We start from the raw sequence: 24,891 nt of genomic DNA on the forward strand, positions 1-24,891 counted from the left end.
TGCGGCGACACGAACTGCTGCGAAAGGCGGTGCAACGTGAACTGATGAGGCAAGCAGACTACTGCAGGTGGCGGGGCCCGGTACGCTGCTGCCATTTCGATCCGAAGCCATGGCTTCTCCACAGTTCTGGCTTACTAAAGGTGTGCCTAGTGCGTGCCTGATTACACACGTCACGCGGTCACAGAGACTCGCTCGTGCCACTTCTCGCCCGTTCGTCGTCGTCTTCTTCCACAGCTGGCGAAAACATTGCTGCTGGCTCTATCTTGAAAGTGACCGTCTTACCCAAAGTACGGACGGATGGACGGACGCACGCACGCACCGACAGTTTTCTCGTTGGGTAACCATAGAAATGCTTACGCATTTAAAATGAGCCATCGCTTAGCCTCTTCTCACACTGAGGACGAAGCTTTAGGTATGTTTTGTCTTTATTATTGAGGCCAGCTGCTTGTCTTTACGCTTCGAGGCCTAGCGAGATAGCTCCGAGCCACAAACGTGGTTTGCTTTCCACCTCGCAGATGGAACCCCAACATTAGTGCTGGTAATGCAATGCGGAATGCTTTAAAAGGGTAATTCTTCATGGCATCAATAATTTAATAGCACGGTAAGCGATGAAAGTGTGCTAAAACGTTGGATCTCTCGGCATGTCTACCGTGGTGAAGCGGAGAGGTTGCGCATTCGCAGTGAATATAACGTATCGTGTATCCCGGTATAGGTGCTGTGGCGGGGTTATGCATTACGGCTAAAAAAAATGGCGGCGGCTTCATCTCTTGAGCGCTATAGCTAAGACTCCGCTTTTTCCGAAACAGCAGGGTTCCCTAGCACTGAATGTGCGGTAAGAAGAAATCGCGGAAAGAGCGTTAGTAGATATGAATGGCGTTATCATGGGAACCGCGTTTCCCTCATACGCCAACGAACGTACAGACAGGGCAGGGTGGCGAGCAAACGCTGGACGCCGAGTAGTCGACGCGGCGCAGATGGACATTAGCCGGGTGTTCGACCCCCTTCTGTTGGCTAAGTAATCTGTAATGGGGAACTACTGAGAAAGAGCGTATAAAGATAATGCGATGCCCCACTGTCGAAGGCACGTAAACGCTACTTATGGTTACAGCGCCAATACATTTGTTGCACAACACACCCGCCGAATCGGGTAGCGCGAACCGACATGGAGGTCGAGCAGACGACGCGGCGAGGATGAACACATCTTAAGGGGCTCGCCCTTCCAGTTGGGTATAGAGTTTGTGAATATATTACCTAAATGGAAATCTGGTGCTGCTGCGCTGTGGTATCTTGTGGCTTCGGATTGGCGTCGTTCTCGGAGAGCCAGGACACCTTGAAGACCCGCCCGTCTAGCACCGTTCCGTCTGCCATGATTAATTTCCTGCTAAAAAGCACAAAAAGCTGTTTTAGCTTTATTATTACGCAAAAATATGTGTTCTTTAAGAATGAGAACTTTTTATTCCATGTACAATTACATGAAACATAAAAGTGTCAGCGGGCTGCTAAAGTTTGAGGACAGACAAGATTCGCGCTTGCTTGGAGACAGTTTGTCATTGGTTGTTGCTTTGCTTCGCTTGATTATGCATTGTAGCCGACTAAACTTCATTGGAAGATGTAATATGGGTGAACAGACAGTTTTAGTATTGCAGAAATGGCACCACGCTAAACGCAAAAAAATAGCGGGGTCAGACTGTGCATGCTCAGAACGCCATTTCAGTTTTGTGCGTAGTGTGCGTCCGCTATTTTTGGAATATAGCGGAGACGCTAAACGTTAGCTAAGTTTTTAGCGTTGCAAACATGGTAGCACCCTCGGCCCGAGCACTTGACATGCAGGCTCGTTTCAAGGCTTAGCGTGGATCCATACGGCTAGTTTGGTGTTCGAGCTGCTCAGTTTGCTGCTTTGACTACTCGCAGCTAGATGGCGCGGCGAAGTTTTGCGCTTAGCGGCGCATCGTTGCCTTACGCTATACTAAAACTCTATCGAACAGCGTTCCGCAAAGATTTAGCGCACGTAACACGCTAACGCTAACGCAAACATTTTCCGCAATACTAAAACTCTCTAATGGAAACCTTTTGGGAATATTTTACTTTAAGAACGCGTTATTTGTGCAGCCATATATCCACGTTCTAGACGAAGCCTCGTACAACATCAGCCAACCCAAGAATCGTACACCCAGATACCGTCATTTCCATGAAGGCACAGCGCTCTTTACAAAACTCGGCATAAACAGTGGCGCCAGATTTCCCTCTAGGTAATACAGTGAGAAACTCTTGTGCTGTTGGCCAAGGAGTTCTGCAGCTTCCACAGCATCCATCATCTCGGTCGCCATCGTGGTCACGCTGTCGTGATTCCTGCGTCGTCATGTCGTCGTTGTGACGCTGGCGTCGTACGTCGTCGAATCGGCGTCATTTCGATCGTCTTCATTCTACCGTCGTCAAACCATCATCGCCGCTCTCACGCAGTTTATACAAAACAAAAAGAGAGTGTTGACGATAATTTGTTTCGATAACTTAATTTCTGCAGTCGGTGTAACATGTTGGTTTGCATTGAAAATACTCTTCGACACTTTCTGCAACATTTTATCTTTACGCAGGGCGAGAAGAAGAAGTGCGAAGATTCGTGCACGTGGATGTGGTTCCACAGCCGGAGCTCCCCCCGCACCCCGCCCCCAAAGGAGGTCGCGCCCGCGTGTGACGTGGTCCTGCCCGCTTCTCCTTTGCCATCCACAAGCAAGGCTGGCTTCCCGGAGCCGCCTCGCGAAGCGCAGCAGCCTGATGACAGGCGAGTCAAGTTCCCATGGGTCAACGGCTCGGTCGTCTCGAGCTCCGACGACGAGGACACCACGTACGTGCCTCCAGTTTCGCTCAAGGGGCTCGTGTACAGCTCCGACACCGACGCCGGGAACGTCGTGTACATCTCCGACACCGACGGCGGGAGCCCGCCGAAGGCGTCGGAGCGCCGCGTACACGAGATGAGCTCGGACGACGACGCCGGCGCGAGCGGGCGTCGTCGCTCATCCAGGGACGAGTCCAGCCGCAAGCGAAGCTTTCATCGCACGCCCGCCGTAACGCCGAGAAACCGCAGCGGAGCAGGTGAGGATGTCTGTTTCCTCGCGATTTTCCTTTCCTTTTCATTTCGACGCGAAACAACTTCGATTGATTGAATAGATGTCTATTGAACTGTTGGAACATGGTCTTTTATTGATTGAATAGATGTTTATTGAACAGATGGCCTATGGTCTATCGGGGAAAAGATTCAACGACGATTACAGTACTCCCTAATGTGAAATTTGATTCGTATCGAAACTTGTATCGTTGAGTAGAGGAAAGAAGCCATTACTTGATCATTTGTGTGTCGCGTGTGTAGATGGCGTCGTTGTCGCGCTACGGATGACACAGTCGAAGCTAAATTGCTCTGATTTGGCTTTCAGCGGCGTAGCTCGGTAGAGCGTCATCCGAGAGGGAATGCTCGCATTTGAGAGAGATCACTATCCCACACTAGGCGTAATTTATTAATCTCACACTGGTGCTTCTGTAAAAGTCCACCTAGTGGACTCTTACAGAAGTCCACTCTTACAGTGGACTCTTACATTTTGACCATCCGACTCCATCGATGCGACCAGCTGCACGAGCGAGAAGGCGACTGGCTGGCTCCTTCTCGCTCCTGCAGCTGGCGCCAATCGTCGACAGCCGAAATGGACAGTCCACAACTGACAGACTTCCCCCCCCCCCCTTCCCCCCGAGGAATTACAAGGCGTACAAGTGAGCAAATTGTTGCAGAAATGACACGCTAGCTCGGCTGTGGGAATATGCGGCCGACGGTTTACGAGCAGCCATTGTGCCACAGTAGTTCCAGGTGTAAACCAGACTCTCATGTCACTTGTACGGGACGCGTCGTGCATTCTTTGTCATGTCCGAGGAAGGCCCCAATCATGCACTATGGGATGCGTATGCCTCATTGCTTGGCATCTTTACATCCCATGTTCTTGTTTCCATTGCAGTGTAGGCAGCCTCTATACATACTGCGATATATCCTGCGTACACATGTGGTTTGGGAACTCTACGAAGCCGTTTATCGTTTTTACTTCGGCCTCCTCCGTCGAATGTAAGTTCAGTGGTGGTAAAATAAGCATCATCACTGTTCAGTGATGATGCTTCACGCTATATACCCTGAAAGGTATCCCATTGCGGACTGCCCTGCCTGTGGACTAACGGCAACATTTAACCATGTGTTGTGGGAGTGTGAAGCCATCGGCTCCGCCTTCAGCGAGGATAGGTGGGCTGCGCTTTTGGGCAGCTCCGAACTCAACGACCAAACCCTGGCCGTCCAGAGTGCCCGCGATCGGGCCGTCAAGCTCGGCTTGCCGGTCCCTACGTGGGACTAGCCGGGTGGCGCGGGGTGTCCCCTGCGTCTTCTCTGGACCTCAATAAAGTTATTTCACTCACTCACTCACTCACTGTTCAGTGGTGGTAAATAAGCATCATCAACAACCAAATTTTCAAAAGCGGAGCCTAATTCTATGCGGCTGAAACCAATTGCGTGTCGTTCGCGGCAACTTGCAGAAGCGCCTTGTACTTTTTTCCTTTCTAAATAATCATTTTGAATGATTAATGAACTACTTATTATATCTACGGCAGTTATGTCAACATTAGGTGTTAGAGCGGCTTCGAAAACGTCAATTCCAATTGTTTGCAACACGCTATACTTTGGGCGGCTTTGTTCCCCTGCGTGTTAAAAAATAAGCGCGCCTTTCTAAAAAAAAAAAAGCGCGAACATCTCTATTCTCTCTTTTTTCATGTTCATTATTCGATAATTTCAAACCTGAATCGTACCGCATTTCACGCGTAATTACGCCGACCTTGTCTTATTTAGCATCGATACTTGGTGGACCCTTTCTCTCTTTGCCCAAGAGTCCAGATGGGCCAATTCCGGGGATAGTGCAATCTGAGGCGCAATGTGGTGGATTTTAGACGTTATTGGCGCAAATTATCCACGTACCGTTCATTTTACCTACTCTGCGACTAATTCTCGCTTCTTTTGGGAACCGCCGAAGCCGCCTTCCAGACACCATTGCCTAGCGCGAGCTCTGTCTTGTCCAATCGAACTCGTTCCATTTCCCAAAAGCGTGCCACACGGTGGCTTTGCCTCAACATGTCTATATCGACTACGGTGCACCCTTTACACGGATATGTTGCAATGTGAATAATTTTCGAATATATTGACCCTAATTACGCCCGTACCATTATTTTGCCTACATTGAGACGAATTCTCCATTTTTGTCGATAACCGTCAATAACGAAAATGCTATCCGTAGCTGTGGTGCAGCTAAAGCGACAGATGGATAACAATGTTTGTCGACGTCATAAGGCTCCATGTTCACCATGTTCCACGTCCACCATGTTCATTTTATGTGCTCATTGCTGCCCCTTTCGTAGTTTTTGTGTGAGTGGGTGCACGTGCGTTTCCTTTCTTTTTTGTTTCGTCTCTCGTCCATTGACCTCTGGTTATACAGGCAACATGAAAAACTCCCGATACAGCTTTCTGTTCCTCAATACGTGCTACGTAAGAGTTTTTTCAGACCGTGAAAGAAGCCCGCGAATACACACAGAATTGCCGCGCGACTGGCCGCTCGAGGCACTTTGCGTCTATTGGCGGGCTTCTTTCACGCTCGGAAAAACTTTTATGTAGCATGTACTGAGCAACAGAAAGCGGTATCGGGGGTTTATCATGCTGTTCTACAATTTTCTCATTAACACTTTGATAACTAGGACAGCACTTCTTGGGTTAGGTAAATAATTACAATTACCTAATTAAATCTCAGTAACGAAAAAATTACTGGCGGCTACTCCACTGTACTAGAAACAGTATGCAGTAGGTTTTCTTCGAGTAACGCAATTGTTCTTTTTTAAATCTTGGTGCATGATAGTTTGGAGACGCTGTATATTAAACCTGTGGTAGCATGCCAAACCTTTTGTTTGGCTAACTTTGAATTATTCACGAAGCGGACATAACTTGCACGAGCAAGCGAAACACATATTCGACTAATTAAAAAATAATTAACTTCTTAGTTATCTTGCGGCACACATTGAAATTGAGGAATTGTAGCTGGGTGAGCTTGCAAGGTGCAATTCACTTGGAATTAATTTACGGAATGACACCAGTTTGGAGATCACCAGCCCATCTGTGTCTGTATTCATGTTTTATTTACGTCCACTGCAGGACGAAGGCCTCTCCCAGCGATCTCAAATTGTCCCCGTCTTGCGCTAGCTGACTCAAACTTGCGCCTGCAAATTTCCTAATTTCATCACCCCAACTAATTTTCTGTCGTTTGGAGATATGCGAATTCGCCATAAAATGCACTGTTGTTCCACTTACATTTTTAAGAAAACGTTCTCTTATGCATGTAAGCACAAATTTGACTGGAACGCCCATGTATTTCGTACCACACTATGGGAAAAATATCTCAAAACTGGTGTCATCTGGGAGATTCATTTCAAGTGAATACGTCTTGCAAACTGACAATTCTTAAATTGCAAAATGTGCCGTAAAGTAAATGAATAAGTCTACCACGTGACTGGCTTCCCTCACTTTCCATATATTTTTCCTACTTCGACGCTTCTAACGCTAACGCGTGAACGAAAAACGTTCCGTCTGCTGGGATGACCACTCAATCTGAGCGTTAGTCGCCTTCGGAACACTCCCGAGTTGTTGTCCCTCTAGGTGTTATTTGAGGCTAGGCAAAAGTTGATAGTAACAAGGAGTGAGGTCGCACAAGTAGGGTGGATGGGGGGCATCACTTGCAAGCCTAAACAAGTCAGTTTTACCATTGTTGCACCTGTAGTGTGTCACATTGCATTGTCATGTAACAGGACGACACCGTGTGAAAACGTTCCGCGAAGTTTTGCCTCAACTTCGCCAATAAAGCGCAGTAATATTCTGCATTAATGGTTGCACCCTGTTGGTAGTCCACCAGAAGAACTATTTCTTATTCCAAAGAACTGTGGCCGTTTCCTTCTGCACCGAGCTTTGCACACGAAACTTCGTTGGCCTGCAGGAGCTACCATGCCGTAGTTCCTTAGACTGAACCTTTGTCTCGGTATCATAACGGTAGATTCATGTCTCGTTACCACTTTGTCCAGGAAATCTGACTTATTTGTTGCATAATGTTCCAAAACAGCCAACAATGTCTCCCCAGGTTTCCTTTTTATTTGTTCGGTTGTCAAAACTTTCCAAATCCACTTTGCTGCCACCTTCATGTCCAAATCGTCGTGGATAATGGCACCAATTCTCTTACGGGATATTCCCACATATGTAGCATGTCATGGAGGCATTTCGGATTTGCAGGCAGAGACAGAAACAGGTCTTCCACTGGGTTTCTCACTTTCAATACCGAAATGGCTTGTCTTAAAATTGGCAGCCCAACGTTTAATGGTAGCATATGAAGGACCACTGTCGCACAGCTTGTGACATTTATCATGGACCTGCTTGAAACCTTTGCCTTGGAGTAACAAGAGCTTTATTATGGTCCTATGCTCTTCCACACTGAACTTTTCTGGAATTGCTGCCATGTTAACCAGGAACCCGAAAAAGAAAGATAAGCCTGAAAAGTTTTCTTATTCTTGCACAATTGAGAACTAATTGGCCAATCTACCTGGCAGTTTACAGCTACCCAGCTCGACTATTTTAAGGGTAAGGCTCAACGCTTATCAGCTCCCTCTCGTGTATTGCTGTAATCACAGCACGGCGGTTGAAACTCCGTAGTAACGCCCACTATTCGTGATATCCTGACTGCATCTTCCTTGCAATGACGCGCCTTCAAGCGGCAGCGCCCCGCGGTGAAAGTTCTAGAAAGGCGCCCCCATAACGTTCTGCTGCCCTAGTGCGTGACGTCACCCGCGCGCGCGACCACCAATCAGATGCGTTGCACTCTTCCGCATCTACACTTTCTGTCTCCGCTAATTACTGTTCTTTTCGTTCGTGTTACCCTCTCCCGTTTTTATGCGGAATTCGCCGATGTCCATTCAGTGTGGACAAAGTAGCTAAAGAATGCTGTCGCTTTAATACTTCTTTGTGGGGTTAGCGCATCCAGAGCTAGTTTCACTTCGCTACCCATGGGAGACATTTACGGGCTCTAGTACGAAAAAGTGCCTTTGTGTCCGCGCATCTTCGCAATGTACGACCTCGGACTGGGTATGCGAACTGTCTCGCATTGTATGGCATGTCTGTAAGACACTATCGTACAGATTTTGCCTGGAATCTGAAGAATCCGCGTGGAGAGTAGAACATTGTTTTTTTCAGAGCTGGTGACCCGCCGATATTTTTTTCAGATGAGTACACACATGACGTCAAAACCAGTCTTTCTCTCGCGTAATCGTCCCGTTCGGATTAAGGATCTCGGATTCAGCATCTCCCAAAGTCGCGACCACTGGGTTAAGCGAAAAGTTAACTTTCTGTTTTTTGCCGTGTGTCTGTGGCTCGCAGGGACCTGTTTCGGCGAGCAGCCGCCGACTGAGCCTCCCAGCGCTGCTGCCAGCCCGGCGTCACGGCGTCATGACGAGAGCTCGGCCACTCGGAGGAGCGTTGACGCGGCGGAGTGGTGGGTCTGCCATAGAACAAAAGCCCTCAGTAACTTACGTGAAAAAATAGGGCCACTGGTTGGTGAAGCAGTCTTTAGGTAATAAGAAAAAAAAAATATCCGTTATGGTGTGCAAAACGTGGAAGGAAGAAGGCGACAGGACAGAGCGCACAATAACAACCACGTTTATTGCTCAGATGACGGGAATGTAAGTACAATCGGAGGGGGGATGAGAAGGGGGGAAAGAGGGGCGAGGGGAAATAACTGAAGTAATCGCCCAAAGAATACCTTGTATGCCTTTAGGTATGGTTCAGGCAGAGAGAATAGATACAAAAACGGAAGAATTGTGGCTATGCCTGCGTGAGGTTCAAGCACTATAGTTTGCGTTGATGCTCATAAACACGGCCGATCGATGAGAAAGCACCTGTCACGGATTTTGACCGCTCTCACTCAGTTCTGCTAAGTTGTTTATTGGTAAGGAAGGGATACTATGCATTCTATATAAGCCAGGAACTCAGCCTAACAAACGTTTTTTTTTTTTTTGCTTTTTTTATGAAGTCTGGTGACGTTACACTAGCGTGCAGGCGCCGGGATTTTGATACAGAATTCGTTTTACTTTTTTTGTCGGCAGGGGGGGGGGGGCGAAGCTTGCTTTTAATATCTTCGCTAGGAATCAACGTTTCCTTGCCAAGTGAATGAAGACTCAGTGACGACGTGCACGAAAACAACCTTATTGTTGAATTATTCGTTTTAGGATGTTTCATTTGATATCGATGACGTTACAGGTGTGTAAAACCGAGAAAACTAAGCCTAGTATGTTAGTAACTGGCGATCACTAGTTAATATAGTCTAAATAATTAGCTTATTATGGAAAACTTGCTCATAAATTCGGCGTAATTACTAAATGGTTTTCATAAGTTAAGTAAAAAGGAATGTTTCTTTCTAAATACCAAATAAGACATTTTACCATGCGCCGAAATATTAGAAAAAATAGCGTGCGTAGCAGTGCCTAATGCTTGGATGCCATTTCATAGGTCATTTGGTCCGCTGCTTGTTGCAGAATCTGGCATTGTAATCTTTCCTTGCACGTCTGGGCACGAATGTCCATGAGAGCGGCACATTCGAGTGAGTTTTTTTAATTTATTTAAAATACCCTCAGGGCCATATGGCATTAAAGAGCTAGGGAAGTAGTTACAGAGTTTTCACAGAGGTTATACTCGCGGTACTGCTAGAATGAGAAATAATGAAACGGGTAGAGTTTTTTGTACTACTTCAAATGAAGTAATGAGATTAACGTGACTGAGATCCCATATTGCAGATGCATAGTCATGTTTCGACCATATTAGAGTCTTGTAAAGCTGTAGTTTAAAGTAGGCGGTGCTTAGGAAAAGTTGAGCCGTAATTACCCGAGGACGCGATTAGCATTGTAATGACGTACTCTATTTGTGTGGTCCAATTTAAATTATTTGTAATATGAATAAATCTAAGATAACGTTGTTAAGATGGTAGGTGCTAGGAGTAGAATTAGATATGGATACCCGCATTATTTCACATTTGTTAATATTTTATTTCATTAGCCATTTCACGCACCAGTCAACTATATTATCCAAATCATCCTGGAGTGTTAAAGTATCATCAGTGTTGTTAATTTCCCGGAAGATCACTCAATCATCTGCGAACAGATATGTGTTAGAGGATATTGTAACTGTTAGGTCAATAATATAGTAGATAAGAAATAATAGTGGTCCCAGCACCGACCCTTGTGGTACACCTGATTGAAGTTCAGTGAGTGGGGAGTTATGACCGCTAGCAGTAACGAATTGGAAGCGGTTAGTAAGGAATGGTTCTATCCATTTTAGAAAGTTAAGGTTGATATTTAGTAATGTTAGTTTAAAATGTAGTCGATTATGGTATAGTTTATCAAATGGTTTACTAAAATCTAAGGAGACAGTCAGCGCAGCATGAGTGATCCTGGAGGCTATGCAGCTGATGAGTGAAAGATACCAGTTGAGTTTTGCTGAAATAGTATTTTAGAAAACCATGCTGGTGCGGCAGTAAAATATGAGTTGGACTCTAGTAAGCTGGCCAGATTCGTGAAAACTAGATGCTCTAACCATTCACGGCAACTAGTTGTAAGGAATATGGGTCGGTAATTAAGAGGCGAGTTTCTGGGGCCAGATTTAAAGATTGGAACCCCCTTCCCAATTTTCCATTCCTTTGGAAGGTCACATGAGTTCAGGGGTTGTTGGAAAATGTTTGTCATTATCATGGAACTAAAGAGGCTAGTGCTTTTAAGGAACTTACTGTTAATGCAGTCGAAACCATATGACGAATGATACGGTAAATTATCATCATCATCAGCCTATATTTATGTCCACTGCAGGACGAAGGCCTCTCCCTGCCATCTCCAACAACCCTTTCTTGCGCTAGCTGATTCCAACTTGCGTCTGCAAAGTTCCTTACTTCACCACCCTACCTAGTTTACTGCCGTCCTCGACTGCGCTTCCCTTCTCTTGGTACCCATTATGTAGCTCTAATGGTCCAGCGTTTATCCATCCTACGCATTGCATGGCCTGCCCAGCTCCATTTTTTTTCTCTTAATGTCAATTAGAATATCGGCTATCCCAGTTTGCTCTTTGGTCCACTCCGCTCTCTATCTATCTATCTATCTATCTATCTATCTATCTATCTATCTATCTATCTATCTATCTATCTATCTATCTATCTATCTATCTATCTATCTATCTATCTATCTATTAACTATCTATCTATTAACTTATTAGTTCCAGGTACCTGAACAATCACAGGATGCATTGGTAAGTATTTGTACTCGTATGCGATAGGAAGTTCAATATTGCCAGTTTTCGAAATTGACTTGTAAATGTACCGTTAAGAATGGTCGCGCATATGTTCTCGGAAAAAGCATTTCCAGATGAACCTTCTAGTGAAATAGCATTGTTAGTTGTTTGGTTTATTGTTTTCCAGAACTTCCTAAGATTTATTGTGATATTCTAATGTCAAATAGAATATCGGCTATCCCAGTTTGCTTTTTGATCCACACCGCTCTCTATCTATCTATCTATCTATCTATCTATCTATCTATCTATCTATCTATCTATCTATCTATCTATCTATCTATCTATCTATTAACTTGTTAATTCCAGGTACCTCAACAATCACAGGATGAAGAAGAAGAATATGTTTATTTTCCAGATTATTATGCACACGTAACAAACACTTGTCGGACCTGTAGCCGAAGGCTAGTTAAACGTCCGATAAAAAATATAAAGGAAATCCTAGCACAGCAGGAATAAAAAAGAGCTATAGTAATTGTATATAGAAAGTTGTTGATTGTCAATTCACAAATCAACTAAAAGTAAGTCAATACATCAGAGTAAAAAAGAACAATGTAAGGGGCACAGTTCAAATACAGAATACCTATCTCAATTTAAGGATGTACACTATGATGTCAATTTCTTTTACGTATCCCACAAAAAGGCGAAACAAAATCGATTAGTCCTGAACTGGTTGATAAAGAATACAATTTTTGAAATTCGATCCGTAGATAATGAGCAAAACGAGAACAATATGACATTTCAATGCATAATAAAACAACACAATCGCGTAACATGAATTACATAGAATAAGTAAAAAATAGTCTAAAAAATGTAATTCATCTAGCTTTGCACAGATCTATCAAGGAATTCATGATTTACTCTGTCTTTAACAAAGAAAGAAAATATTGTTTCAGAGCACTAGGGAAGTTCGAGGAATTAATGATGTCCACTGGGAGTCCGTTCCAGGTTTTAATGCCTGTGAACTGCAGCATACGCTCTCCGTATACATTGCTACATGGTGCGAGATTAAAATGACCTGCAGTTACATTTCTTGTACAACACGAAGTTGAGTAAAATATTGATGAGCTGAATGGGTGGTTGAATCTAAGAACCTTATACGCACACAATGAAATGCTCTGCTGACGTAAGTAGCCAAATGGTAATATGTGATATTGGTGAAATAATGGACCCGTATGATCGTAGTTCTTAGAATGAGACATAATTCTAATTGCGCGTTTTTGGAGCCTAATTATCGGATTTAATATGGTTTTATACGCCCATCCCCACGAGTCGATGCAATACCTCGAGTGACTTTCAATAAAAGCAGAATACATAAGTCGTAAAACCGAGGTGTCAAAGTACTCGCGGGCTATAGGGTTAAGCCGTAGCAACCCGATGTTAATCTAGAGCAGACGCTGTTTATGTGATCTTCCCATTGCAGGTGTTTATCAAAAATTACTCCAAGGTATTTGTAAGAACTTGTCTGATCCAATGGGATGTTATTTAAATGTATGTTTAAAGGTGTAGTATCTACTATTTTGAAGCGGGACTGAAAAACGATAGATTTTTTGTGTTAATTGTTAATTTGTTAGCCAAGAACCAGTCAGAAATTCTCTTTAACTCTACATTCACCTTATGGCTAAGTTCTGCAATATAATCCGCAGTTACTATAATGCATGTGTCATCTGCGTACATCAATATTTCTGCAGAGTCTATAATTTGTTGCAGGTCATTTATATACAATGAAAAGAATAATGCAATGGTAAGTATTTGTACTGGTATGCGATAGGAAGTTCCAAATTGCCAGTAATCGAAAATTGACTTGTAAATGAATCGTTAGGAAGGGTCGCGCATATGTTCTCTGAAAGAGCATTTCCAGATGAAACTTCTATTGAAATAGCATTGTTAGTTGTTGGGTTTATTGCTCTCCAGAACTTCCTAAGATTTGTTCTGAGTATTGCAGGTAGTGTACTAGAGAAGTAGTTGCGCTGAGCAGTTTTTAGAGCTGCTATATTGATATCTGAAGCGGATATAGAAGCTGCCCAGCGCGCATCAGAAGGGGATGATTTCGCTAAGTTATAGAAGCGCTCTTTCTGTTTGGATAAGCGCTTTAGATGACTGTAGTACCATGCCGCTTGCGCATTTGAAGTGATTGTGTGGTTAGGGATGTATTTCTCAGTTAATCTGTGAACCGTACGTGCAAACGATTCCCAGTTAGATTGGACTGAACGATCATCAAATTTTTAACAAAATCTTCATGGAAATGAGGCAGCTCATTATTTATTGCAAGGAAGTTAGCTTTCAGATAGTCACGTATAGTTTTTCGGTGTTTGGGCTTTTTAGGGAAAGAAGCGTTAATTATAATATGGAGCAAGAGGTGGTCACTAATTCTTGGTAAGTATGTGATACGAGATGCGAGATCAGCATGTGTTATAAGTGCCAAGTCGAGGGTGTTAGCTACAATATTTGGAATCCTGGTGGCCTGAGTAACTAACTCTGAGAGAGAAAAAGACGGAGCATAAATTAAAAAGTCGTCAGCCGGTTGCGAGAATGGCGAAACACGTAATGGCAGGGTGTTCCACATTCTGTCTGGAAAGTTAAAATCCCCTAGCAAAAACAAAGGGTCAGAAGGAAAACGAGAAACACTATGTTGATAGTGTCACGCAGTTCGTTAATAAATGTGGGTGATGACGAAGGTGGTCGATAACAAGTGCCAGGAATCGGTTTAGTGTTATCTAGGGCTAATTTAACCCATGTTATTTCTAGAGCGCTGTTAACTAGGATAGGTGGTGATGGTATGTCTTTTGAAACCGCAAGCGCTCCTCTTCTACGCTCGGTGCGGTCGCAGTGATGGACCGTAAACTGGCGCGCATCCTGAAATATCTGCGAGTGAAGCATATGCGTGGGCAACCAGGTTTCATTTAAAGGGACACAAAGGCAAATAAAAAGTTAAGCTAAAGTGATAGAGTAATGCTCTATAACGTCTAAGGCGTCCATATAATCGCGAACAGAGCTTTAGTAACCGAGAGATTGAGGTAAATGCAGGACACGATAAGAGACTCCCCAGGGACATTCAGGTACTTTCCCGATGAGGAAGGCACTCCTCAAAAAAATTTTGTCACTAGTACTCAACCACTCGGATAAAAAAGATAATTTCTTTGAATTATAAGACGGAAGAAAATGCTACATGTCTACTTCTACTAGATTCTGAGAAAAAAAATCACTTTTGGCGTTATCCTTGATAACGACATGAGTGGTGTAAAGGTTTCGTTTTCGCTCGACTCCGTGATGCACGCTTTCGAGTTTCAGTGGTTCCGTTATCGCGTAGTGCTCTGGTGTTACTGGCTCGCTGAACTCGCACTTGAAATTGCAAGCAGCAGAGAATGCGCGTCCAGGTGATGACGCGGGATGCCCAAAAGGTGCGCGCGACGGCACGTCCAGACGGTGACCAGCTGCGTCGCCCGACGTCGCGTTGCTAGAGTCCTCGCTGCTTTCGCGCTCGGAAGAGTCGGTGTCGAGGCCGCCGTCGTAGTACGCAACGACGCCGGCAGCGCGAGCCCCCAGCAGCATGTCACGCTCATCAGACCTGAAATCGCTGAAATCGAGCCCAGCATCGTGAGCCATTGTGTCGTTGTCAGTGTCCTCAAGAAGGTCCATTGAGACGAGCGTCGACGATCATCGCGTTAGCAATTCGGCGCATGCTTTTCCTTCCGCTTTCCCACTGCCGTCGTCTCTGTTTTGACTCTGTTTCTGGCCGCACATCTGCGTTTTCCGCAAAGAAGCCGTAGCGCCGTCGGTGGGCGGCCTTTTACTCACGGGCGGCACAACGTCACTATGAGACCATGGCGTCACTACTCCTCGCTCGGGAGGGCGGGTAATGTGAATGGCGCTAGATGTAGGCGGACGCTTCAGACGCAATTTTCTCTTAAATTAAGTCTTTTCTTGGCACGAAACAATCGTTTTGAGGTTTCTGTGATCGTATTTTACCATTCCACGTTGACTTAATATTTGCCTTCAGTGTCCCCTTAAGGCGATTATTTTGGCACCGCATGTTTCTATCACGAATGAGAGAGCGTTACGTGTATTAAGAACACTTCTGGTGTTACTAAGAGTACCGATACTTCAGATGAGTGCGACTGCGATGATATGCCCCTCTACCTTTCCAAAGGTGAAACTCGCGGCACAGTGGTGTCTTGGTGACTTGCCCCAAAGCCACGTGTATCCACCTTTCGAACGCGGTCGAGGTTAAGGCTGTAGCTAAAGCATTTGTTGTGCATGAACAATCTGTTATGGCACAATCTGAACTGAGGGGAACCTGATTGACTCTTAGCAAAATTGATTCATTTTTTCGAGAGATACTGGTGCTGGGGGAGGCGTCCTCGCTCACTGAAATGTTCTGTTGCTTCTGCTGGTTGCGAAGTGAAATAATTTTTGTCTTTGGCCTTAAAGCTCGCAAATTTGGCTTCAATGGGACGGAATTTGGTCGGCGAAAACGGACCAAGACGGTGCGTACGATCAATCGAGTCGATTTTAGCTTCTGTTTCACTCCAGGTTTCTTTAGCGTCAGTAAAACCATGAAAGATTAAGTTGTCACGCCTCGATCTGTCTTCAGAATCATCAAGGCGTGCTTGGAAGGAATTACTGCGGTCTGTTAAAATGCCGAATACGTTTTAACTTGATCTATGAACCCTTTCCCTTCAATACAACGACGGACGAATCTATTGCCCCTGTAGTGCTGCTTCGCTGCTTAGTAGCGGAACAAAAGCGCCCCAGGCAAAACTTTCAGCCAGCGAAATAAACCCAAGCTGGACCTACATATGGAGAGAGACCTAGAGTATATGCCAGTGGAGTGCACTTAGCGGATGAGTTCTCGCTGCGCTACAATCGGCATTTAAAATATCCCGCCATGCATCTTAAACTGGTGTACAAAAGTGTGCCAGGAAAAAAAAAACTAGCCAGCGAAATTAAACTAGACGCTATATGTAGCGCAAGACCTTTGTTGGTATTAAGTGCGAGATCTTGTACAACACGAATCTATCTATCTATCTATCAATCTATCTAAACCTAAAGTGCATTGACTTACGCTAACCGCGTCGCCCCAGGAGCGGCTTCGCCGCAGTAGTGGATGTCCCGAATTCCTGGACTTCCTATTTATAATAATAATAATAATAATAATAATAATAATAATAATAATAATAATAATAATAATAATAATAATAATAATAATGTGAAAAATTTCTTCACAGGTATCGCGGCCCATATACCGTGCTTGAAAGAACATCTGCCGTGAACTATCGCGTAGCTCCTGTTACCTCGGTTACTGACGGCCGTTGCCGCAGCTGCTGCCGTTTCGTGCGAGCATGTTGTTGACTTGGTCTTCTATAACTTTCCGTTCAGCAGACGATACACGGTAAGGGCGGCGACGAATGACGCGGGATCCGTCGGGTTCGATGTGATGAGTGGCCACGGTTATTTTACCCAAGCCACCCGAGCACACGTCAAAGCAAGGTTGGTGTTTCCTTAAGGCGTTCAGCAAGGCATCAGTCTGAGTTGGGCTCAGATCTGTACTCACAGTGGCCCTGAGAGCACTGGGTGAACCGTCCGTGGGCCTACACTTGGCGAAGGAGGAAAGAGGCGAAGCAGTGACGACACATACTGGTGCTGCGTCGATAAGCATGACAACAGTGGACCCCTCGGGCAGCAGAAGTGGCTCTGATGTGGTGTTATAGGTTGTCAGAATGGCGCAGCCGCGTGAGAAACGCACTAGACAAGAAGCGATGGCGATTCCCCGAAAAATGCAGCGCTGACAAGGCGAAACCACTGCGTCGCCGTCGTTATTTTCGCTTGATCTAATGGTGAGAATGCGGGCTTGGCCGGGTGGAAGAACAAAATCTTCCGCTGTAACAAGGTGGGGCGGCGAGGAATCGGCAGTGTCACAGAACTCGGTGTCCGTAATATGTATCAGTGGTTGTCCGCACGAAATGACAGCAGATGCAGCTGACAAGAAATCCCAGCCTAAGATGATCGGATGAGCGCACGACGAAAGCACAGTAAACTGCCTATGATGACGAATTCTGTCGATGAGGACACGAGCAGTACACTGTCCGGTAGGGTAAATCGTACTGTCATTGGTGCCACATAAGACCGGACCAACATACGGAGTTTGCACTTTTCGTAGACGGAAGCATAGTTCGCGATGAATAGCAGAGATGGCGGCGCCAATGTCAATAAGAGCGTCGACAGAAACACCTTCCACACAAACAGCGAGTTAATTAGTCGGGCGAGCAGGAGGAATTCGGACAGTTCGCAAACAAGCAGTTTCTCCTCCAAAAACTGCAGCGTCTAGTTTTCCGGATGGTTGTCGAAAGAAGTGGAGGCAGGACGCAGGGGCCATGAAGTACGGCGGAACGGAGACGGGGAACGACGACGGGGTGAGCGAGAAGACGGTTGAAAAACCAAGTTTGGGTGACCTGCTTCAGGTAGAAGCCAACATTGCGGAGCTTGTGTGACTCGTCCCAATGGTTGCAAGCGCTCACCCTGTCGTACTGGTCATGCCAGTCTTCCACGTCTTCGCCGCGAAGGCCAGAAAAAACCTCAGGGTCGCGTTGCGGTGTAGTGACGGACCAAATAGGCCCAGCTGGCGGAGCTGAGGTGGTGGCAGCAGTGGATGCGGTGGTTTGTGCCATGACTGGTGTTGGCGAGCACAACCGTCGACCAGAGCGGAGCTATAGGGGTGACCGGTAGAGCAAGAGGACGGGGATATCAACGCACGCTCCACCACTTGTGAGACGACGCCCGTGCACATCATGAAGGCGATGATGAACTGCACAGTTAGCGCTCACAAATAATAATAATAATAATAATAATAATAATAATAATAATAATAATAATAATAATAATAATTATATATATATTATATATAATATATAATTATTATTATTATTATTATTATTACATTATTATTATCGTGAACTAGAAGAGTTCTAGTTCACTATAATTATTATTATGGCGTCCGTACTAGGCGCCATCTGCTTCGCAAGATGGCGCCTAGTACGGACGTTTGTATTCTGTGCTCCCAGCCTTTTTACGGAAGTTTCATCGCTGTATTTCATGCGAAAAACGTGCACACGTGAAGTGTATTGCATGGCCCGATGAGGACCTCGAGCTTCTGAAGTCTGGTGAGAAAGCTTTCACGTGTAACCTGTGCCAGAACGCCGACCATGCCGACGTTGCTGCGGCTAGGCTTAGCGATGCCAACACACCCGCTGCTTCCCCATCGGCGACCCTTCCACAGAGCCTTACTCTCGTCGGGACCGGTTTTGAGGCGGTTGGTGACGTCGCGGCCCTCCGTGGCCTTCTCCTTCAGGCGCTCGAGGGAATATTCTTCCTCAGCGATGAGGTGGCGCGGCTGCGGAGTGACAACGAGCGTCTGCACAGGGAAAACGCGCTGGCATCCGCTCAGCAGGCCGAGGCTATGGGTGCGCTGCGGGTCGAGGTGCGTTCCCTGCGTGATGCGCTTGGCAAGCCGTCTCCCATTTCTCCCACTGTGATGCCGCCCATTTCTCCTACTGTGCTGCCGCTCCACCCGTCCAAGAAAACGTATGCTGCGACCGTCCAGACTGCTTCGCCGAGTGCCGTCACCGCTGACCATCTCTCCAAGGCAACTCGGAGTGAACGTCGGCCTGCTTGTTTTGGAGCTGGGGAGAGCAAGGCAATATCCGTAGCGAAACGCGCCCCGCGACCTAAAGCCATTTTTGTGTCCAGGCTTTCTCAAAATACGACGTCTGCGGATCTGACTGCTCACCTGTCAAACGTCGGAGCACCGCCAATCGCCTGCAAACGCCTCAAGACGAGGCATAATTCGTATGCCTCATTTCTCGTCTGCGCTGATGAAGCCGTCGACGATGAAGCTCTTAAGCGCCTGAACGACCCGTCTATGTGGCCAATGGGGCGCCTGTTCAAGCCGTTCCGTGGGGTGCTACACGACGGTATGCTTCATGCTTCAGAGAAGACCCCAAACGATCAAAGTGGTGTGTAATCTGGACATTTTCTACCAAAACGTTCGTGGACTTCGCACCAAGGCACGTGAATTTTTCGCCAATGTCATTTCCTCTTCCTTTCCTATTTTTGTTATTTCCGAAACTTGGCTCTGCAGCGAAATTTCCTCCTCAGATTTTTTTCCGCCACATTATAACGTCTTTCGCAGTGACCGAGACTTCAGTGGAGTTAAACAAAAAGGTGGTGGCGTACTTATTGCCGTTGACAGCTCACTGACATGTGTAAGGCGCAGCGACATAGAAAGTGTGCAGGAATCTATTTGGCTTGAAGTCAGCCTAGCGCGCTGTGAAAAATTGTTAATCGGAACCTTCTACGTTCCACCGAATATTTCTCCTGCTTTGTTTGATCAGGTCATTTCTTCTATTGAAGGTCTCTTATCCTCCCATCGCAAACACAGAGTAATCCTTCTTGGTGATTTTAACACACCAGGAATTCATTGGAACACGCTTACATATTCTCACTATAATCATTACATAGAGAACAAATGCAGCCTGTTGTTAGACTTTATGTCCTTCTGTTCTCTTCAGCAGCACAATTTGATCGCCAATTCCTGTGGCAACGTTTTAGACCTTTGCCTCTCTAATGCTCAAGCTATAGATGTTTCCCGTTGTGACATTTCCCTTGTCCGTCCCGATAAGTTTCACCCCTCACTTAAGATAACGGCCTCTGTGTCTGCCTTGAAGCAGAGCTTCTCGACTGGCATTAATGAATCTTCTCGATTTGCTTTCAAGCGGGGTGATTATGTTGGCTTGTATGACTTCTTGTCCACCAGAGATTGGTCCCTGGTCACAGGTAAAACCAATGTTGATGACCAAATAGATAAATTTACGGAGTTTGTTTTGAGCGGTATGCGCCAATACATTCCTCAGTACAGTCCTAGGCGCTCTAAATATCCCCATTGGTTCTCATCTGAACTTATAACTGCCCTAAAGCATAAAGATCGCGCGCACCGTAAATCCAGAATTCCTGTGCCTAATGAGTGGAGAGAAGAATTCCGCTTTTTTCGAACTCTCTGCAAACGCCTCTATAAGCGGGATCATGACGCATATATTGCGTTCTTGGAGAAGAGCGCCTCCGGCCGGCCGGCGGAATTTTGGAAGTATATCCGCAAGCGTACCAGTAATCGCGGAGATTATTTTCGCTTGCTCGACTCTAGTGGAGTAGAGGTCCAAGCAGTCGCGGATTCTTTTGCTGCCCATTTCTCTTCCTTATATAAACCTTCAGGTTTCAACGCTGGTGTCAGTCAGCAGCACACAACGGCTCCTACATCTAGTCATGTGTTGTTTGATGCAGAGCTGATCATCGAATGCCTTAAGCGCTTGAAGCCTTCCCTATCTTGCGGTCCTGATGGCATCCCTTCCGCAATCTTAAAAGCGTACGGCGGTATATTTGCCCCAGTATTGACATCTATATTTAATAGCTCTCTGAATACCTCCACCTTCCCTCACATGTGGAAAACTGCTCGTGTTTTCCCTGTATTTAAGTCTGGCTGTAAAACCGATGTCTCAAATTATCGCCCGATTTCTCTTCTCTGTGCCACGTCTAAGGTTTTTGAGCTTGCTCTTCACAACGTATTGTCTTGTACTGTGAAGAACACATTGATTCCGAATCAGCATGGATTCCTCACTGGCCGCTCCACTATCACAAATCTCGCAAGCTTCACGACACATATCTCCGCGCCAGTACTTCAAAGGGGGCAAGTGGACACCATATATTGCGACCTCAGTAAAGCTTTTGATGTGGTAAGCCACTCACTGCTTCTTATCAAGCTTACGCACTTTGGTGTTGACTCGTCAATTGTAAATCTCTTGCGGAGTTATCTTATTGGTAGATCATGTTTTGTTAACGTCAACGGCCAAACGTCTTCTTCGTACATGGTAACCAGCGGTGTTCCTCAAGGATCAGTGTTAGGACCACTCCTTCTTTAATTTTTATTAATGACGTTCTTTCCGCCATTCGGCATTCTTCATTCCTCCTGTATGCCGATGACATAAAGATTTTTAAGGCAATTCACACTGTTGATGACTGTCACATCCTGCAGTCTGACCTGCTTTCTTTTTCTAAATGGTGCACAGATAATAACCTCACCTTGAATGCTGCTAAGACCAAAGTCATGACTTTCACCCGCAAAACAGCAAGCATTTCTTTTTCTTATTCAGTAGATTCTGTACCATTGTGTAAGGTCCGTGAGATCAATGATCTTGGTGTACTTTTTGATACAACCTTACACTTTTCAGCACACACAAAACGCGTTGCAATGCGGGGCATGCGCACGCTTGGCTCTGTTTGCAGACTGTCGAGAGAATTCAATTCTCCTACACCGTTCCGCAAGTTGTACACAACAATCTGTCTTCCTCAACTTTAATACGCGTCGGTCGTCTGGAATGGCATTTCTAGATGTAACAGTGACATTATAGATCGGGTACAGAAAAAGTTTCTAAGCATATATCATCACCGCTTTGCTAACACGGACTCTGGGCCCTGCTCTAGCACTGTTGGATTATTGCCATTGCCCCTACTTCGCTGCCGACGTAATCGCGCTGACCTGCTTTTCCTTTTCAAACTCCTTCACGGTATCCTCATGTGCCCCGAACTCCTCAGTTGTATCACATTTCGTATTCCGCGCAAGATCACGAGAGAACACAGACCTTTCCATGTTGCTGCCTGTCACCACCAACACTCAACCATCCATAGAATACAGTCTTTATAACGCCCACTTTCATGACCTTGATATTTTTCACAACTCTCTGTCTTTGTTCTGCTCTCAGCTTTCCGTTGTTGTCTTAGTTTCGCATATTGTTCAACTTCCCTTCTCCTCCTTTTTGTTATATATGCATTTTGCGCCTTCGGTTACATGTATGTACACTTTTCTTTTCAAGATTGTTATTTCTTTATTCATTTTTTTACTGATATTCCCCGGCTGTATTTGCTGATATTGTCCCCTGCTGATATTTTTCACAACTCCATGTCTTTGTTCTGCTCTGACCTTTCAGTTGTTGTGTCTTATTTTCACATATTTTTCAACTTCCCTTCTCCTTTTTATTATGTATACATTTTGCGCCTTCAGTCATGTATGTACACTTTTCTTCTCAAGATTGTTATTTTATATTCATTTTTTTTCACTGATACTCCCCTGCTGTATTTCTTTTTCTATGTATACGTGCGCCAGCACCTAGACCTCACGGTTGTTTCTGGGCACGATAAATAAATGATTGATTGATTGATTGATTATTATTACAACGTCTTCCGCAATGATATGGACTTCAGATGAGTTGGCGGTGGCGTACTTATTGCTGTTGACAGTTCACGGAGATGTGTAAGACGCAACGACATAGAAAGTGTTCAGGAATCAATTTCACTTGAAGTCAGCCTAGCGCACTGTGAAGAATTGTTAATCGGAACTTTTACGTACCACCGATTATTTCCCCTGTCTTTTTCGTGAGGTCCTCTCTTCTATTTAAAATGTCTTATCCTCCCATAGCAAGCACAGAGTAATCTTTCTTGGTGATTTTAACACACCAGCAATTGATTGGAACACGCTTACATATTCTCATTAAAATTATTACATAGAGAACAAATGCAGCCTGTTGGAATTTCTGTCCTTCTGTGCTCTTCAGCAGCACAACTTGATCGCCAATTCCTGTGGCAACGCTTTAGACCTTTGCCTCTCGAATGCTCAGGTTATAGATGTCTGCCGTTTTGACATTTCCCTTGTCCGTCCCGATTAGTTTCACCCCTCACTTAAGATAACTGCCTCTGCGTCAGCCTTGAGGCAGAGCTCCTCAACTGGTATTAATGAATCTTCTCGTTTTGCTTACAAACGGGGTGATTATGTTGGCTTGTACGATTTCTTGTCCGCCACCCATTGGTCGCTGGTCACCGATAAAACCAATGTCGTTCACCAAATAGATCAGTTTACTAAGTTTGCTTTGAGCAGTATGCGGAAATACATTCCTCAGTATTTGTCGGGAACCGAGGGGTTGCAGCGGAGCGCCAGAACAAGACGACCAGCTCAGCAGGCTTTCAGAACGGACTAGCGCGTGCCGTGCTTGCGCCGCTGGCACGCGCCGCCCAACTTTATTTTTCTCGTCGGTCGCACCCGGCCTCAAGGCGCCGGCCGAGAGCGCTGACCTTAGCGTCCCCGCTTAGCAGCGTCTGTGGGTGCTACAGCCCCCCCCCCCCCCCCCCCCCGCCCAGACGGAACGGCGAAATGTACTCGTCGACGAGGTAGAGCTGAGGCTGTCTTGGTGTCAAGCATGTCGACGGGTGCGTCAGCGACATCCGCGGGGAGCTCCTTGGGAGGCGTCTCGACGTAGGCCGGTTTGAGGCGGTCCAGCGAAACGACTTCTTCGCGGCCATTCAATAGGATGGTGGCGGACTTCTGCGTCTTGTGGAGGACACGGTACGGTCCGTCGTAGGGTGGCGTAAGAGGCGCCTTTATTCCGTCTCGTCGGAGGAACACGTGGGACGGACACCCGGGTCCGGGTGCACAAAGAAGCTGTGGTCCGATGATCGAGGTGGTACGGGGCGCAGTTGCTGAATGCAGTCCTGTAGGCGTTGGAGGTACTGTAGCGGCTGGGGCGAGGGTGCCGAAGGAACGAACAAGTCTCCAGGAAGCCGCAGGGGTGCGCCTTAGACGAGTTCGGCCGTTGAACAGCCAAGGTCGCGACGAAGGACGGCACGTAGGCCGAGAAGCACCATAGAAAGGTGGCCGACCCAGTGCTCTCGATCCAGGCGCGCAGTGAGTGCAGCCTTGAGCTGGCGATGGAGCCGCTCAACCATGCCACAGGGATGATATGCAGTGGTACGGCAGTGCTTAGTGCAAGCAGGCGGTTGAACGAAGTGAAGAGTGTACAGTCAAATTGCCGGCCGCGATCAGTTGTCACAATGCTGGGGCAGCCGAAGCGGGAAACCCATGCTGAAACGAAGGCTTTGGCGACCGTTTGCGCAGTGATGTCCGGAATGGGCACGGCTTCGGGCCAACGGGTGAAGCGATCGATCATTGTGAGAATGTAGCGACAGTCGTGAGAGTGAGGAAGTGGTCCAGCCAAATCAAGATGGACGTGGTCAAAATGGCAGCCAGGTGGCAAGAACGACTGCGTGGGAGTCTTCGTGTGGCGGGTCACATTGGCGGTCTGGCATGCGAGGCACGAGCGGGCCCACTGGCGAACATCGGTGTTAATGCTTGGCCAGACATACCGCTGTGTAACGAGGCGCTGCCTGCGTGGCTCGGATGCTGGGATGGCAGATGTCATGGAGTGATTGGAACACCGCACGACGGAAGGCAGCCGGAATGAAGGGGCGAGGTGCAGCCGTTGACACGTCGCACCAGAGGGAGCCAGGCACAAACGGGTGAGGAACGAGTTGTAGACGGAGGGAACGGGGATGGCCACGCAGCGCTTGCAGCTCGGGGTCTTCCATCT

The 24,891-nt window shown here is 46.3% G+C and overlaps 1 protein-coding gene across 1 annotated transcript in view; it reads left to right on the forward strand.

Annotated features, from left to right (window-relative positions):
* Window positions 1-8,676, forward strand: part of LOC119437386 (serine/arginine repetitive matrix protein 1-like) — a 418,569-nt gene extending 409,893 nt beyond the window's left edge. Inside the window, exon 4 of the mRNA XM_049662521.1 lies at window positions 8,480-8,676. Within this exon, the coding sequence (XP_049518478.1) occupies window positions 8,480-8,676 (197 nt within the window). The remainder of the gene's footprint in view (window positions 1-8,479) is intronic.
* The last annotated feature ends 16,215 nt before the right edge of the window (window positions 8,677-24,891 follow it).

This window comes from Dermacentor silvarum, chromosome 1, assembly GCF_013339745.2.
Source record: "Dermacentor silvarum isolate Dsil-2018 chromosome 1, BIME_Dsil_1.4, whole genome shotgun sequence".
NCBI classification, from domain to species: domain Eukaryota; kingdom Metazoa; phylum Arthropoda; class Arachnida; order Ixodida; family Ixodidae; genus Dermacentor; species Dermacentor silvarum.